The 13,155-nt window shown below is 43.4% G+C and overlaps 1 protein-coding gene across 1 annotated transcript in view; it reads right to left on the reverse strand.

The window, feature by feature from the left end:
- Positions 1 to 13,155, reverse strand: part of LOC106572752 (copine-9) — a 78,239-nt gene that overhangs the window by 43,686 nt on the left and 21,398 nt on the right. Inside the window, exon 6 of the mRNA XM_082962232.1 lies at positions 11,414 to 11,504. Within this exon, the coding sequence (XP_082818358.1) occupies positions 11,414 to 11,504 (91 nt within the window). The remainder of the gene's footprint in view (positions 1 to 11,413; positions 11,505 to 13,155) is intronic.

Below are 13,155 nucleotides of genomic sequence, written 5' to 3' on the forward strand. Positions count from 1 at the left end.
CTCAAATAAAGAAAAACCCTAGAATGAGTAGGTGTGTCAGTAGGTGTGTCTGGACATCAGTGATAAAAAATGTAATAAAAATACACAAGGTGATATTTCGAAACGTACACTGAACAAAAATACAAACGCAACATGTCAAGTGTTAGTCCCATGTTTCATGAGCTGAAATATAAGATCCCAGAAAATGACCATATGCACAAAATCTATTTTCTTTGAAATTGTGTGCACAAATTTATTTACATCTTTGTTAGTGAGAATTTCTCCTTTGCCAAGATAATCCATCTACCTGACAGGTGTTGCATATCAAGAATCAGATTAAACAGCATGGTCATTACACAGGTGCACCTTGTGCTGGGGACAATAAAAGGCCACTCTAAAATGTGCAATTTTGTCACATAACACGGATGTCTCAAGTTGAGGTAGCGTGCAATTGGCATGCTGACTGCAGGAATGTCCACCAGAGCTGTTGCTAGAGAATTGAATGTTAATTTCTCTACCTCAAGCTCTACCCCACGTGCATGGTGTCGTATGGGCAAGCGGTTTGCTGATATCAACATTGTGAACAGAGTGCCTCATGGTGGGGGTGGGGTTATGGTCTGGGCAGGCATAATCTACAGACAACGAACACAATTGCATTTTATCCAGTGGTGTAAAGTACTTAAGTAAAAAAAAATTAAAGTACTACCTAAGGAGTTATTTGGTGTATCTGTACTATTTACATTTTTTACAGCTTTTACTTTTACTCCACTACATTCCTGAAGAAAATAATGTACTTTTTACTACATAGGGACCCTGACACCCAAAAGTACTTGTTACATTTCTAATGCTTAGCAGGACAGAAATTGTCCAATTCACACACTTATCAAGAGAACATCCCTGGTCATCCCTACTGCCTCTGATCTAGTGGACTTAGTAAACAAACATGCTTTGTTTGTAAATGTTATCTGAGTGTTGGAGTGTGCCCCTGGCTATCTGTAAATAAAAAAATAAAATTAAAAAAAGAGTTGAACTTTCACTTTTGATACTTAAGTATAATTTAAACCAAATACTTTTACTCAAGTAGTATTTTACTGTGTGACTTGCACTTTTACTCGAGCCATTTTCTATTAAGGTATCTTTACATTGACAACTAGGTCAATGTACACCAAAAGTACACCAACTAGGTACTTTTTACACCACTGATTTTATTGATGGCAGATTGAGATACCATGATGAGTAAAGTTGTGCATCATTAGTTTTCCTCTTGTAAACTTGTTGTAATCTTGGCTGAATTACCGACGGGACACGCAGGGCATGTGTCCAGGAGCCCTGACCTCCAAGGGGCCCCCATTGATTTTGTTAGTCACTCTTACTCCGATATCATATTAGCATGGCATAAGTCATGGAAAATGTGTACAATTGCATTAAATTAGCTTTAAAACTGCAAAAACGTATGCCCACCCCATGGCAAAACGTGTAGAATAGCAGCAAATTAGCTGTTAAACTGCAACCCCAAAAAAGTTATGTTAAGCAAACTCATGTTTTTATGATAATGCTCTTGTAGTGTAAGAGCTGTTTGAAAAGGCTGCCTGAAATTTCAACCTTTTTGGTGGGATGGAGTTTTGGCCTGCCTTGTGACATCACCAGGCAGTCAATTAGTCAATAGACCAATAAGAAAAAGAGTTCCAAACTGCTCTTCCAATAACAGCTAGTTTTCAGACCACTTGCAGACAGTCTTAGCAACATTTAAATGATTTGATATTGAGATAAAAACAGCTGCATCGGACCTTAATTACAATACTTTTTCTGCTAACAGATCCCTCTGCACGTATTAAATTATAGTTTTTAATTTCCAATGCTGAGTTAATGTGAGTAAATGTGTAGTGGCTAATTGTATAGCTAATAGGCTATGTGTTTATAGATCGACTGAGGTGAATGAAGGTACAGCAACCAATGTGATAATGTCTGGGATCAGTTTTGCTTGTTTTTGCTGTTCTCAAAATATTCATTTTTAAATAGTATAGAAATGCCTGTAAATGAGCTTTAACTTTCTTAAAACTTCATTGACTGCTTTGTCAGCCTGCAATGAGCTTTTCCTATGAAACAATTCTGACTTATCAGCCCCTGAGGCTGCTATTGAATCTGATCCAGGTCTGAGGCTAAAACTGAATCTTATGAGCCTGTCAGGAATGAATCTCACCCACTCTGTAAATCTAAATATTATCCATAAAACATAAAGTGTCATATACAATTATATACTGTATTTATCAGTTATGAAAGACAACAAACAGCATAGCCAACAAGCTAGCTAGCTAACAAGACTACCTAGCGAACTAGCTAGCTCACAAGACCAGCCAAGTTAGCTGCGTTGTTGCTTGCATGTAATTGGCTGTGGTCTTGGGGGTGGCACACAGCCTGGGCGACAGAGCTGCCTGTCAGGCATCGTTAAGGGCTTAAATGCCCCACGAGGGCTTAGCTCTCCCAAGAGCTCTTAGCTCAAGGTAAAGGACATTTAACTTGCTTACATTCTAACTTATTAATGGTTAATGAGCTCCAAACACAAATGAATGAATGATGTCAGCATGAAATTTACCATCCCTTAGTGTAACAATCAATAAAAACGTGGGAGCCGATCCATCGTGGGCTCTGCTGCCTCAGCCATACTGTCAATCTATCATCAATACGTGCACTCCTATTTATAGAGTTTATCTTGTGATCTCGACAAAACATATTTTCTTTTGTCGTGATCATGAGGTAAAAAGTTGTGATCGACATAACGAGGGTATTCTTTTTTTTATTCATATGTCCTCTCTGGACTTCCGTATTCGCTTAAGCTGATCCCAGAGATTTCTATTTCTGAGCTGTTTCGATTGCAACGCATTGTCTATACTGTACTACGCAGATCAAAGTCCAAAACATGTATTTGTATTAACAATACACTTATAATTATGGCAAAACAAAACCTTATGTATTTTGAATTGCATTCCACAAGAAGTAGAGAATGACAGATGTGGACGCATTACAAGGTAGCCATTAAAAGATGAAAGAACACCTAGTTCATTATGCATGTATTTGCCTGCCTTGTTCCATCTTTGCAGCTGGCCTTACCCTAAGGAGTCTAATACAAACTTTAAGATGTGTGAGCCCGTCTAGAGTCAACAGTCCTCAATATTTCAGGACCATGCCCCAGATTCAGACGGTGGGATGAAGCAGAATACTGGAACAACTTTATGAGACTGCTCTTTTCTCTGCCAACTGAATCAGAGATAGTCCCTGCATTCTGTGGCTGACAAAGAGACAGTGGGATGTCTGTGACGCACTTAGGGAACTCTGTTCTCCCTAACTTCCATGTACGTGACACATTAACAACTGAGGAATGATTTATGAGAAAAGTCAATACAACTTTACCTAGCACTATTGTACGGTCTGCATTTATAGACTGGACTTACAGTCCTGAAAAGTCTGCCACATAAATGTTGAAAATGAAATCCCCAAAATGTCCAAAGTAATTAGACAAAGATCTGCTGTAGTTAAAGTACGCCACAGAGATCTGCTGTAGTTAAAGTACGCCACAGAGATCTGCTGTAGTTAAAGTACGCCACAAAGATCTGCTGTAGTTAAAGTACGCCACAGAGATCTGCTGTAGTTAAAGTACGCCACAGAGATCTGCTGTAGTTAAAGTACGCCACAGAGATCTGCTGTAGTTAAAGTACGCCACAGAGATCTGCTGTAGTTAAAGTACGCCACAAAGATCTGCTGTAGTTAAAGTACGCCACAGAGATCTGCTGTAGTTAAAGTACGCCACAGAGATCTGCTGTAGTTAAAGTACGCCACAGAGATCTGCTGTAGTTAAAGTACGCCACAGAGATCTGCTGTAGTTAAAGTACGCCACAGAGATCTGCTGTAGTTAAAGTACGCCACAGAGATCTGCTGTAGTTAAAGTACGCCACAGAGATCTGCTGTAGTTAAAGTACGCCACAGAGATCTGCTGTAGTTAAAGTACGCCACAGAGATCTGCTGTAGTTAAAGTACGCCACAGAGATCTGCTGTAGTTAAAGTACGCCACAGAGATCTGCTGTAGTTAAAGTACGCCACAGAGATCTGCTGTAGTTAAAGTACGCCACAGAGATCTGCTGTAGTTAAAGTACGCCACAGAGATCTGCTGTAGTTAAAGTACGCCACAGAGATCTGCTGTAGTTAAAGTACGCCACAGAGATCTGCTGTAGTTAAAGTACGCCACAGAGATCTGCTGTAGTTAAAGTACGCCACAGAGATCTGCTGTAGTTAAAGTACGCCACAAAGATCTGCTGTAGTTAAAGTACGCCACAAAGATCTGCTGTAGACATAATAACTTGGCTGGCATGACTCAGCATGTTTGTGCATGAGACAGACAGGTGGTGTCCTCTTAGTAACAAGTGGTGTCCCTTATCATCCAATACCTCCTATCCCCTCCACACTTCCAATACCCCCTCCACACTTCCAATACCCCTTATACCCTTCCACAATGCGTGATTATCTGTAATCATGGTAGCATCCACATTCATGCAAGTGTTCAGAAACATATTCTATTCTTATTTACAATAACAGTGACTCCAAAATGACACAATACAATATTTATCATGAATTTCTATTGGGCACAAAATAATCTGAAACACAATCAAAACAATCCGCAAATGCATCCAACAAGTTTGTAGAGTCACAAGCTTGATGTGGTCATTGCATGCTAGGAATATGGGACCAAATACTAAACTTTTGACTACATTAATACAAATAAGTGAATTTGTCCAAATACTTATGACACCTTCACATGGGGTGACTAGACACATAGTGCTAAACGGTAAAACAGATATGTAGGAAAATACCCTCAAATAAAAAAGGTGACAATCTGAAACTGTTGCCTCATACGAAACATTTTAATAATCTCAAAATCCCAAATGCTGAGGTTTAGAGGGAAATTATACATTTTAGTTTCACTGTCCAAATGAATACATAGGGGAGTGTATGTGTTATTCTTGGTGTAAAGTAAAGTGTAAAGTATGTAAATAATAATCCACAGCAATACCTCAATCACAGTGGTCAGGTCTGCACCTTCATGATTAGGATATTATTATTTAGCTATAAATGGACAGCATCATATCCACGAATCTAATGCGTCTGCATTGGCATGCAATTATCTCCAAAATTGTGTGTGCAAGAGCGAGTGATCATGTGGATGCAAACTCACAGCAGGTGTGAAGCATGGGGTATGCTCTCCACACCACATTTTACAAATAAAAATACGACCAGTTTGCATTGACCTGTAAAGCACTTATCTTCTAAAATGGTAAAATGAGGTGTATTTGCCCAATCATCCTTTTAGGGAAGCTAACAGTCACCCTCGGTTACCATAGAAACCAACAGGTAAGTGGTAGAGAAGTGCTTCTTCCTCCACAGCATGCTACCCCGATCTAAAAACAGTGACCTACAAAAATACGCCCACTGCCGCGCAGAGGCCATGGCCAGGCTCTTCGGCTCTCCTCCTCTCACTGAGGGGAGTGTGTGGCATAAAGGCAACGCTGAGAGGATGTGTGTTTGAGGCTGTTTTAGTGTGTCTCTCTCTCTCACACACACACGGCTATATGGGAATCCCTTATTTAAGACAGACATACAGACATGGTTTTTGGACACATTAAGTTTCACATGTTTTTTGTTTACTACTTTCAGCTACATCTGGTCTCCCATCCAGGGACCAACCAGGACCAACCCTACTTAGCTTCAGAGGTAAACCAGCAGTGGGATGCAGGGTGCTATATTGTTGGAAAGGAAACTTAATACAAAAAGTATATTACAAAACCATATTCATTCCACAGTGGGCCTAGTGGCTTCAATTAAGACCTAGACAACCAGTTGAGGAGAGTTCCTTACTAATTGGTGACCTAAATTCATCAATCAAGTACAAGATAACAATCACATGTGGAAGTTTCACATTTAAAGGTTTTTCACATGTGAAAATGCAATTCCATTTCTACATTTGCAGTTCTTACATGTGAACCTGCAAATTTGACTTTCACATGTGAACTTGCAAAAGGATGTTAACATGTGAACTCTAAATGTAATCAGTGGTGTGTATTCATGGATGCCAAGGGAAGCCAGGGTTCCCCAAATATTTTACCAATAATAATAATTAAATAGTTTATTTCGTCTCTCTCTGTGTTTTCATAATTACCCGTCAATTGGCAAGTGGCTGAATCTCACCGGAGAAATAAATCAGAGCCGTCTCAGTACGTGTTCCCATGTATTGGAACATGTTTGGACCAAAAGAGTATGGCATGTTGCATTTGACTGATTGATGCCAGCAAGCATTGGCCTCCCATGATAAACAAAATGATAAAATATTTAGCCAATCAGTGTTGAACTTAGATCAACTGTGGCTTGTCCTGTTGCAACAAAATGCCTCAAGGAAGGCCAGTTTGGATTTTGGCTTCACACCAATCAATCCCATCCTAAGCAAAACGTCATTATTGTCAGAAAACATGTCTGTAGTGTACTTGTGTTGATATCGTGCAGTAGCTAGCTTGCTAAATCTGACTTTTCCTAAGACATAGATGGAGATTTGGACTTGTGGTTTTGACTTAGTTCTCTGTACACGCAAGGATTATGATGATGATTCTGTTCTTACCATAAATGTATAGCCTGATGACTGAAGTTCAATATGTAGCCTAGTACTGTATGACAGAGCCATGGACTGTTTTGCCAAAATGAAAGAGAGGAGGATGGCATTGGCGTTCAACTAGTCTACAAGTAGCGCGAGTCAACATTTCTTATTTTACTTGCAATATTTGCTTCGTGGACTTCACCTGTCAGATGTTGCTCTCAGTTTTCTTTTTTGAAACAAACGCATGTGTAGTTCAATTTACTCTGCCACTGTGTGACTGTTGTCTTTTTGTTGTCATGGCCTTATTGTACAGCCGTGGCCAAAGGTTTTGAGAATGACACTAATATTAATTTCCACAAAGTTTGCTGCTTCAGAAGGATTACTTTATCCTATCCCAGGTATTCCTTAAAGAGGTGGGGTTTCAGGTGTCTCCGGAAGGTGGTGATTGACTCCGCTGTCCTGGCGTCGTGAGGGAGTTTGTTCCACCATTGGGGTGCCAGAGCAGCGAACAGTTTTGACTGGGCTGAGCGGGAACAAGGGAGGCAAGCAGGCCAGAGGTGGATGAACGCAGTGCCCTTCTTTGGGTGTAGGGACTGATCAGAGCCTGAAGGTACGGAGGTGCCGTTCCCCTCACAGCTCCGTAGGCAAGCACCATGGTCTTGTAGCAGATGCGAGCTTCAACTGGAAGCCAGTGGAGTGTGCGGAGGAGCGGGGTGACGTGAGAGAACTTGGGAAGGTTGAACACCAGACGGGCTGTGGTGTTCTGGATGAGTTGTAAGGGTTTAATGGCCCAGGCAGGGAGCCCCGCCAGCAGAAAGTTGCAGTAATCCAGACGGGAGATGACAAGTGCCTGGATTAGGACCTGCGCCACTTCCTGTGTAAGGCAGGGTCGTACTCTGCGAATGTTGTAGAGCATGAACCTACAGGATCGGGTCACCGCCTTGATGTTAGCGGAGAACAACAGGGTGTTGTCCAGGGTCACGCCAAGGCTCTTAGCACTCTGGGAGGAGGACACAATGGAGTTATCAACCGTGATGGCGAGATCATGGAACGGGCAGTCCTTCCCCGGGAGGAAGAGCAGCTCTGTCTTGCCGAGGTTCAGCTTGAGGTGGCGATCCATCATCCACACTGATATGTCTGCCAGACATGCAGAGATGCGATTCGCCACCTGGTTATCAGAAGAGGGAAAGGAGAAGATTAATTGTGTCATCTGCGTAGCAATGATAGGAGAGACCATGTGAGGATATGACAGAGCCAAGTGACTTGGTGTATAGTGAGAATAGGAGAGGGCCTAGAATTGAGCCCTGGGGGACACCAGTGGTGAGAGCACGTGGTGCGGAGACGGATTCTCGCCACGCCACCTGGTAGGAGCGACCTGTCAGGTAGGACGCAATCCAAGAGTGAGCCGCGCCGGAGATGCCCAACTCGGAGTGGGTGGAGAGGAGGATCTGATGGTTCACAGTATCAAAGTCAGCAGATAGGTCTAGAAGGATGAGAGCAGAGGAGAGAGAGTTAGCTTTAGCAGTGCGGAGAGCCTCCGTGACACAGAGAAGAGCAGTCTCAGTTGAATGACCAGTCTTGAAACCTGACTGATTTGGATCGAGAAGGTCATTCTGAGAGAGATAGCAAGAGAGCTGGCCAAGGACGGCATGCTCAAGAGTTGGAGAGAAAAGAAAGAAGGGATACTGGTCTGTAGTTGTTGACATCGGAGGGATCGAGTGTAGGTTTTTTGAGAAGGGGTGCAACTCTCGCTCTCTTGAAGACGGAAGGGACGTAGCCAGCGGTCAAGGATGAGTTGATGAGCGAGGTGAGGTAGGGGAGAAGGTCTCCGGAAATGGTCTGGAGAAGAGAGGAGGGGATAGGGTCAAGCGGGCAGGTTGTTGGGCGGCCGGCCGTCACAAGTCGCAAGATTTCATCTGGAGAGAGAGGGGAGAAAGAGGTCAAAGCATAGGGTAGGGCAATGTGAGCAGGACCAGCGGTGTCGTTTGACTTAACAAACGAGGATCGGATGTCGTCAACCTTCTTTTCAAAATGGTTGACGAAGTCATCCACAGAGAGGGAGGAGGGGGGAGGGGGAGGAGGATTCAGGAGGGAGGAGAAGGTGGCAAAGAGCTTCCTAGGGTTAGAGGCAGATGCTTGGAATTTAGAGTGGTAGAAAGTGGCTTTAGCAGCAGAAACAGAGGAAGAAAATGTAGAGAGGAGGGAGTGAAAAGATGCCAGGTCCGCAGGGAGGCGAGTTTTCCTCCATTTCCGCTCGGCTGCCCGGAGCCCTGTTCTGTGAGCTCGCAATGAGTCGTCAAGCCACGGAGCAGGAGGGGAGGACCGAGCCAGCCGGGAGGATAGGGGACATAGAGAGTCAAAGGATGCAGAAAGGGAGGAGAGGAGGGTTGAGGAAGCAGAATCAGGAGATTGGTTGGAGAAGGGTTGAGCAGAGGGAAGAAATGATAGGATGGAAGAGGACAGAGTAGCAGGAGAGAGAGAGCGAAGGTTGCGACGGCGCAATACCACCTCTGCAATCCGCCCCTGGCATGCTGTCAATTATCTTCTGGGCCACATCCTGACTGATGGTAGCCCATTCTTGCATAATCAATGCTTGGAGTGTGTGGGTTTTTGTTTGTCCACCCACCTCTTGAGGATTGACCACAAGTTCTCAATGGGATTAAGGTCTGGAGAGTTTCCTGGCCATGGACCCAAAATATCGATGTTTTGCTCCCCGAGCCACTTAGTTATTACTTTTGCCTTATGGCAAGGTGCTCCATCATGCTGGAAAAGGCATTGTTCATCACCAAATAGTTCCTGGATGGTTGGGAGAAGTTGCTCTCCGAGGATGTGTTGGTACCATTCTTTGTTCATGGCTGTGTTCTTAGGCAAAATTGTGAGTGACCCCACTCCCTTGGCTGAGAAGCAACCCCACACATGAATGGTCTCAGGATGCTTTACTGTTGGCATGACACAGGACTGATGGTAGCGCTCACCTTGTCTTCTCCAGACAAGCTTTTTTCCGAATGCCCCAAACAATCGGAAAGGGGATTCATCAGAGAAAATTACTTTACCCCAGTCCTCAGCAGTCCAATCCGTGTACCTTTTGCAGAATATCAGTCTGTCCCTGATGTTTTTCCTGGAGAGAAGTGGCTTCTTTGTGGCCCTTCTTGACACCAGGCCATCCTCAAAGTCTTCGCCTCACTGTGCATGCAGATGCACTCACACCTGCCTGCTGCCATTCCTGAGCAAGCTCTGTACTGGTGGTGCCCCGATCCCACACCTGAGTCAACTTTAGGAGACGGTCCTGGCGCTTGCTGGACTTTCTTGGGTGCCCTGAAGCCTTCTTCACAACAATTTAACCGCTCTCCTTGAAGTTCTTGATGATCCGATAAATGGTTGATTTAGGTGAAATCTTACTGGCAGCAATATCCTTGCCTGTGAAGCCCTTTTTGTGCAAAGCAATGATGACAGCATGTGTTTCCTTGCAGGTTACCATGGTTGACAGAGGAAGAACAATGATTCCAAGCACCACCCTCCTTTTGAAGCTTCCAGTCTGTTATTCGAATTCAAGCAGCATGACAGAGTGATCTCCAGCCTTGTCCTCGTCAACACTCGCACCTGTGTTAACGAGAGAATCACTGACATGATGTCAGCTGGTCCTTTTGTGGCAGGGCTGAAATGCAGTGGAAATGTTTTTTGGGGATTCAGTTCATTTGCATGGCAAAGAGGGACTTTGCAATTAATTGCAATTAATCTGATCACTCTTCATAACATTCTGGAGTATATGCAAATTGCCATCATACAAACTGGGGCAGCAGACTTTGTGAAAATTTATATTTGTGTCATTCTCAAAACTTTTGGCCACGACTGTTCATCAAGGTGGTGTATGAACTAACAGGTTATAGAGCAAACAACACAATTATCACAACATAGGTTGTAATATGGCTTTTTGTTTACTGGCTTGGCTGGTCTTCCTCAGTGATTTTATCCACGCACCGCTACTGAATGGAACATATGTGAAGAAAAAAATTCACATGCTAAATTTAAACTCAACATGTGAAAACAGCGATTTGTGTTTTTTTGTAAGGGATGATCAGCTGGAAACAAATACATAGAGAATTGGGTGAAGACGGCCAGAGGGACCTTTCATTGTGATGGAGTAAAGTCAATGACTGGCCTCTGTTTTTAAGAGGTCTGTTCCTGATGAAGAAAACATGATTGGTATTTACACGTTGTGTATGTGTATGTGTCTCTCCAAATGCCTCCAAAAATACAGAACCTCTACATGACTACACAGACAAAGAGCTGAGAAACGCTCAGTCTGAAAGAAATTTGCACTGAACAACTCAGCTCCTAATCTGCAATTACCATTTTTCCATCTGATTAACTCATAAAATAAATGCACTCTGCACAAATGGCACCTTATTGTTGATTGCTGAAAGCACTAGGAAATGCCAAATTACCCTATCAAGAAGTTGATTACAAGATGATTTGATGTTGAGCACGAGGGGAACTTCGGGAATCGATGCTTCCGTCTCTTAGTGACGCTATAGGCTCGGATGATTAGCATATTAAAATCTCAACGTTGTTTCATTTACAGTTAATCTACAGTGCTGTGCTTTCCAATCCACGAACAGATAGTCCTCCTCAAGACCTAGCTCCTTTTACCATTCACATGACCCATCACATACAGCCAGCCGGAGAGGTACCATTGCTCTAGATCGAGAGTCACCTATGGGTCAGACTCATTCCAGAGTTGTCCCTTCATTACGCCTGTAATGGTATGATGGATAATGGGAGAGAGTGGGTTTGACTTACGATAAGCTGTTCTCCAGCCGCCCGCCAGTGGATCCAATGATCTCCCCCAGAGTGCAGAAGGTCTGACCCAGGAAGTCCTGGTGGAGAGAGCCTGGGGTCAGTCTTATGACCCGTCTGATCATGGTTGGAGTCAAATCCATTTCAATTCATGAAGTAAACCAAATTCCAATTCCACATTTTCCTAATTGAAAAGCATTGAAGAGAATTGGAATTCAAGGTAGAATTTCAGTGTTCCTCCTGAGTGGAAATGGAATTGACCCAAACCCTGTTTCTAACAGCAAGGCAGTTCACAGTACGTGCAGTGCTTTCAGATGGTGGTGAGTAAGATGTAATACAGCTAGGACATCCCACATGCCAGGTTGAAAACTAAGTTATTCAAAGTGGCTGAAGACATTGGGAGCCATTGTGACAATGACTATTCATTTTATAATCTGGACATACGGTACGATATCAAAAACGCTAAAAGAACAAGTTCACTTTTTTTTTTTTTACCAAATCTCAATTTTTTATGCAAATGCCATCTTATAGAAGTGTCCACTTAGTTGTGCGAGACGTACCAGAAATAGACTTCCTCAGGCACATTCTGCAGTATCGGGGCAATGATAAAATATTAGCAAATGCTCCAAAAACATTCAAATACGTCCTTTTATACTCTCAGTATAGTGAGCTCTCCAGGAACAGGGTTGGAGCGAAAACCTACAGGACGGTAGCTCTCCAGGAACAGGGTTGAGGCGAAAACCTACAGGACGGTAGCTCTCCAGGAACAGGGTTGGAGCGAAAACCTACAGGACGATAGCTCTCCAGGAACAGGGTTGAGGCGAAAACCTACAGGACGGTAGCTCTCCAGGAACAGGGTTGGAGCGAAAACCTACAGGACGATAGCTCTCCAGGAACAGGGTTGGAGCGAAAACCTACAGGACGGTAGCTCTCCAGGAACAGGGTAGGAGTGAAAACCTACAGGACGGTAGCTCTCCAGGAACAGGGTAGCAGTGAAAACCTACAGGACGGTAGCTCTCCAGGAACAGGGTAGCAGTGAAAACCTACAGGACGGTAGCTCTCCAGGAACAGGGTAGCAGTGAAAACCTACAGGACGGTAGCTCTCCAGGAACAGGGTAGGAGTGAAAACCTACATGACGGTAGCTCTCCAGGAACAGGGTAGGAGTGAAAACCTACATGACGGTGGCTCACCAGGAACAGGTTAGGGTGTGAAAACCTACATGACGGTAGCTCTCCAGGAACAGGGTAGAAGGGCCCTGCACTACATTATTCTGTTTCAAAAAACAACTAGCCTACTGTAGCGCTGGCTTGAAGTCTCCTCTCAAAGTGCTTTACCTGAGATTTTGATATAGTGGGAATGGCTGAATGAGACTATGGTTGACATGACTGCTTGGTTTTGAGCCAATGTTTGTCCTTGATTGGAACAGAAAAAACATCCCACAGACATCACATTGGACAAGCGAAAACAGGAGTGTAAAAAACACATCTCACATCATGAATGGGTGTCGTGAAATACAAATCAGTAGACGTTACATGACATGCCATAATGACTGACATTACAACAGTAAATGTCTTTACTAGGGGCATCAATACTAACCTTCTGCACTCCCGTATTTTGTTGAGCACAAAGGGAATAGAACACAGTCAGAGGTCAAATCTAGAATACAATATTGCATTCATCCAAAGACAACAAGCTTCCTTCTGATAACTATCCTTCCTCTGTACTGTCATATTGGGATAAAATT

This window comes from Salmo salar, chromosome 15, assembly GCF_965601325.2.
Source record: "Salmo salar chromosome 15, fSalSal1, whole genome shotgun sequence".
In the NCBI taxonomy this organism is placed as follows: Eukaryota; Metazoa; Chordata; class Actinopteri; order Salmoniformes; family Salmonidae; genus Salmo; species Salmo salar.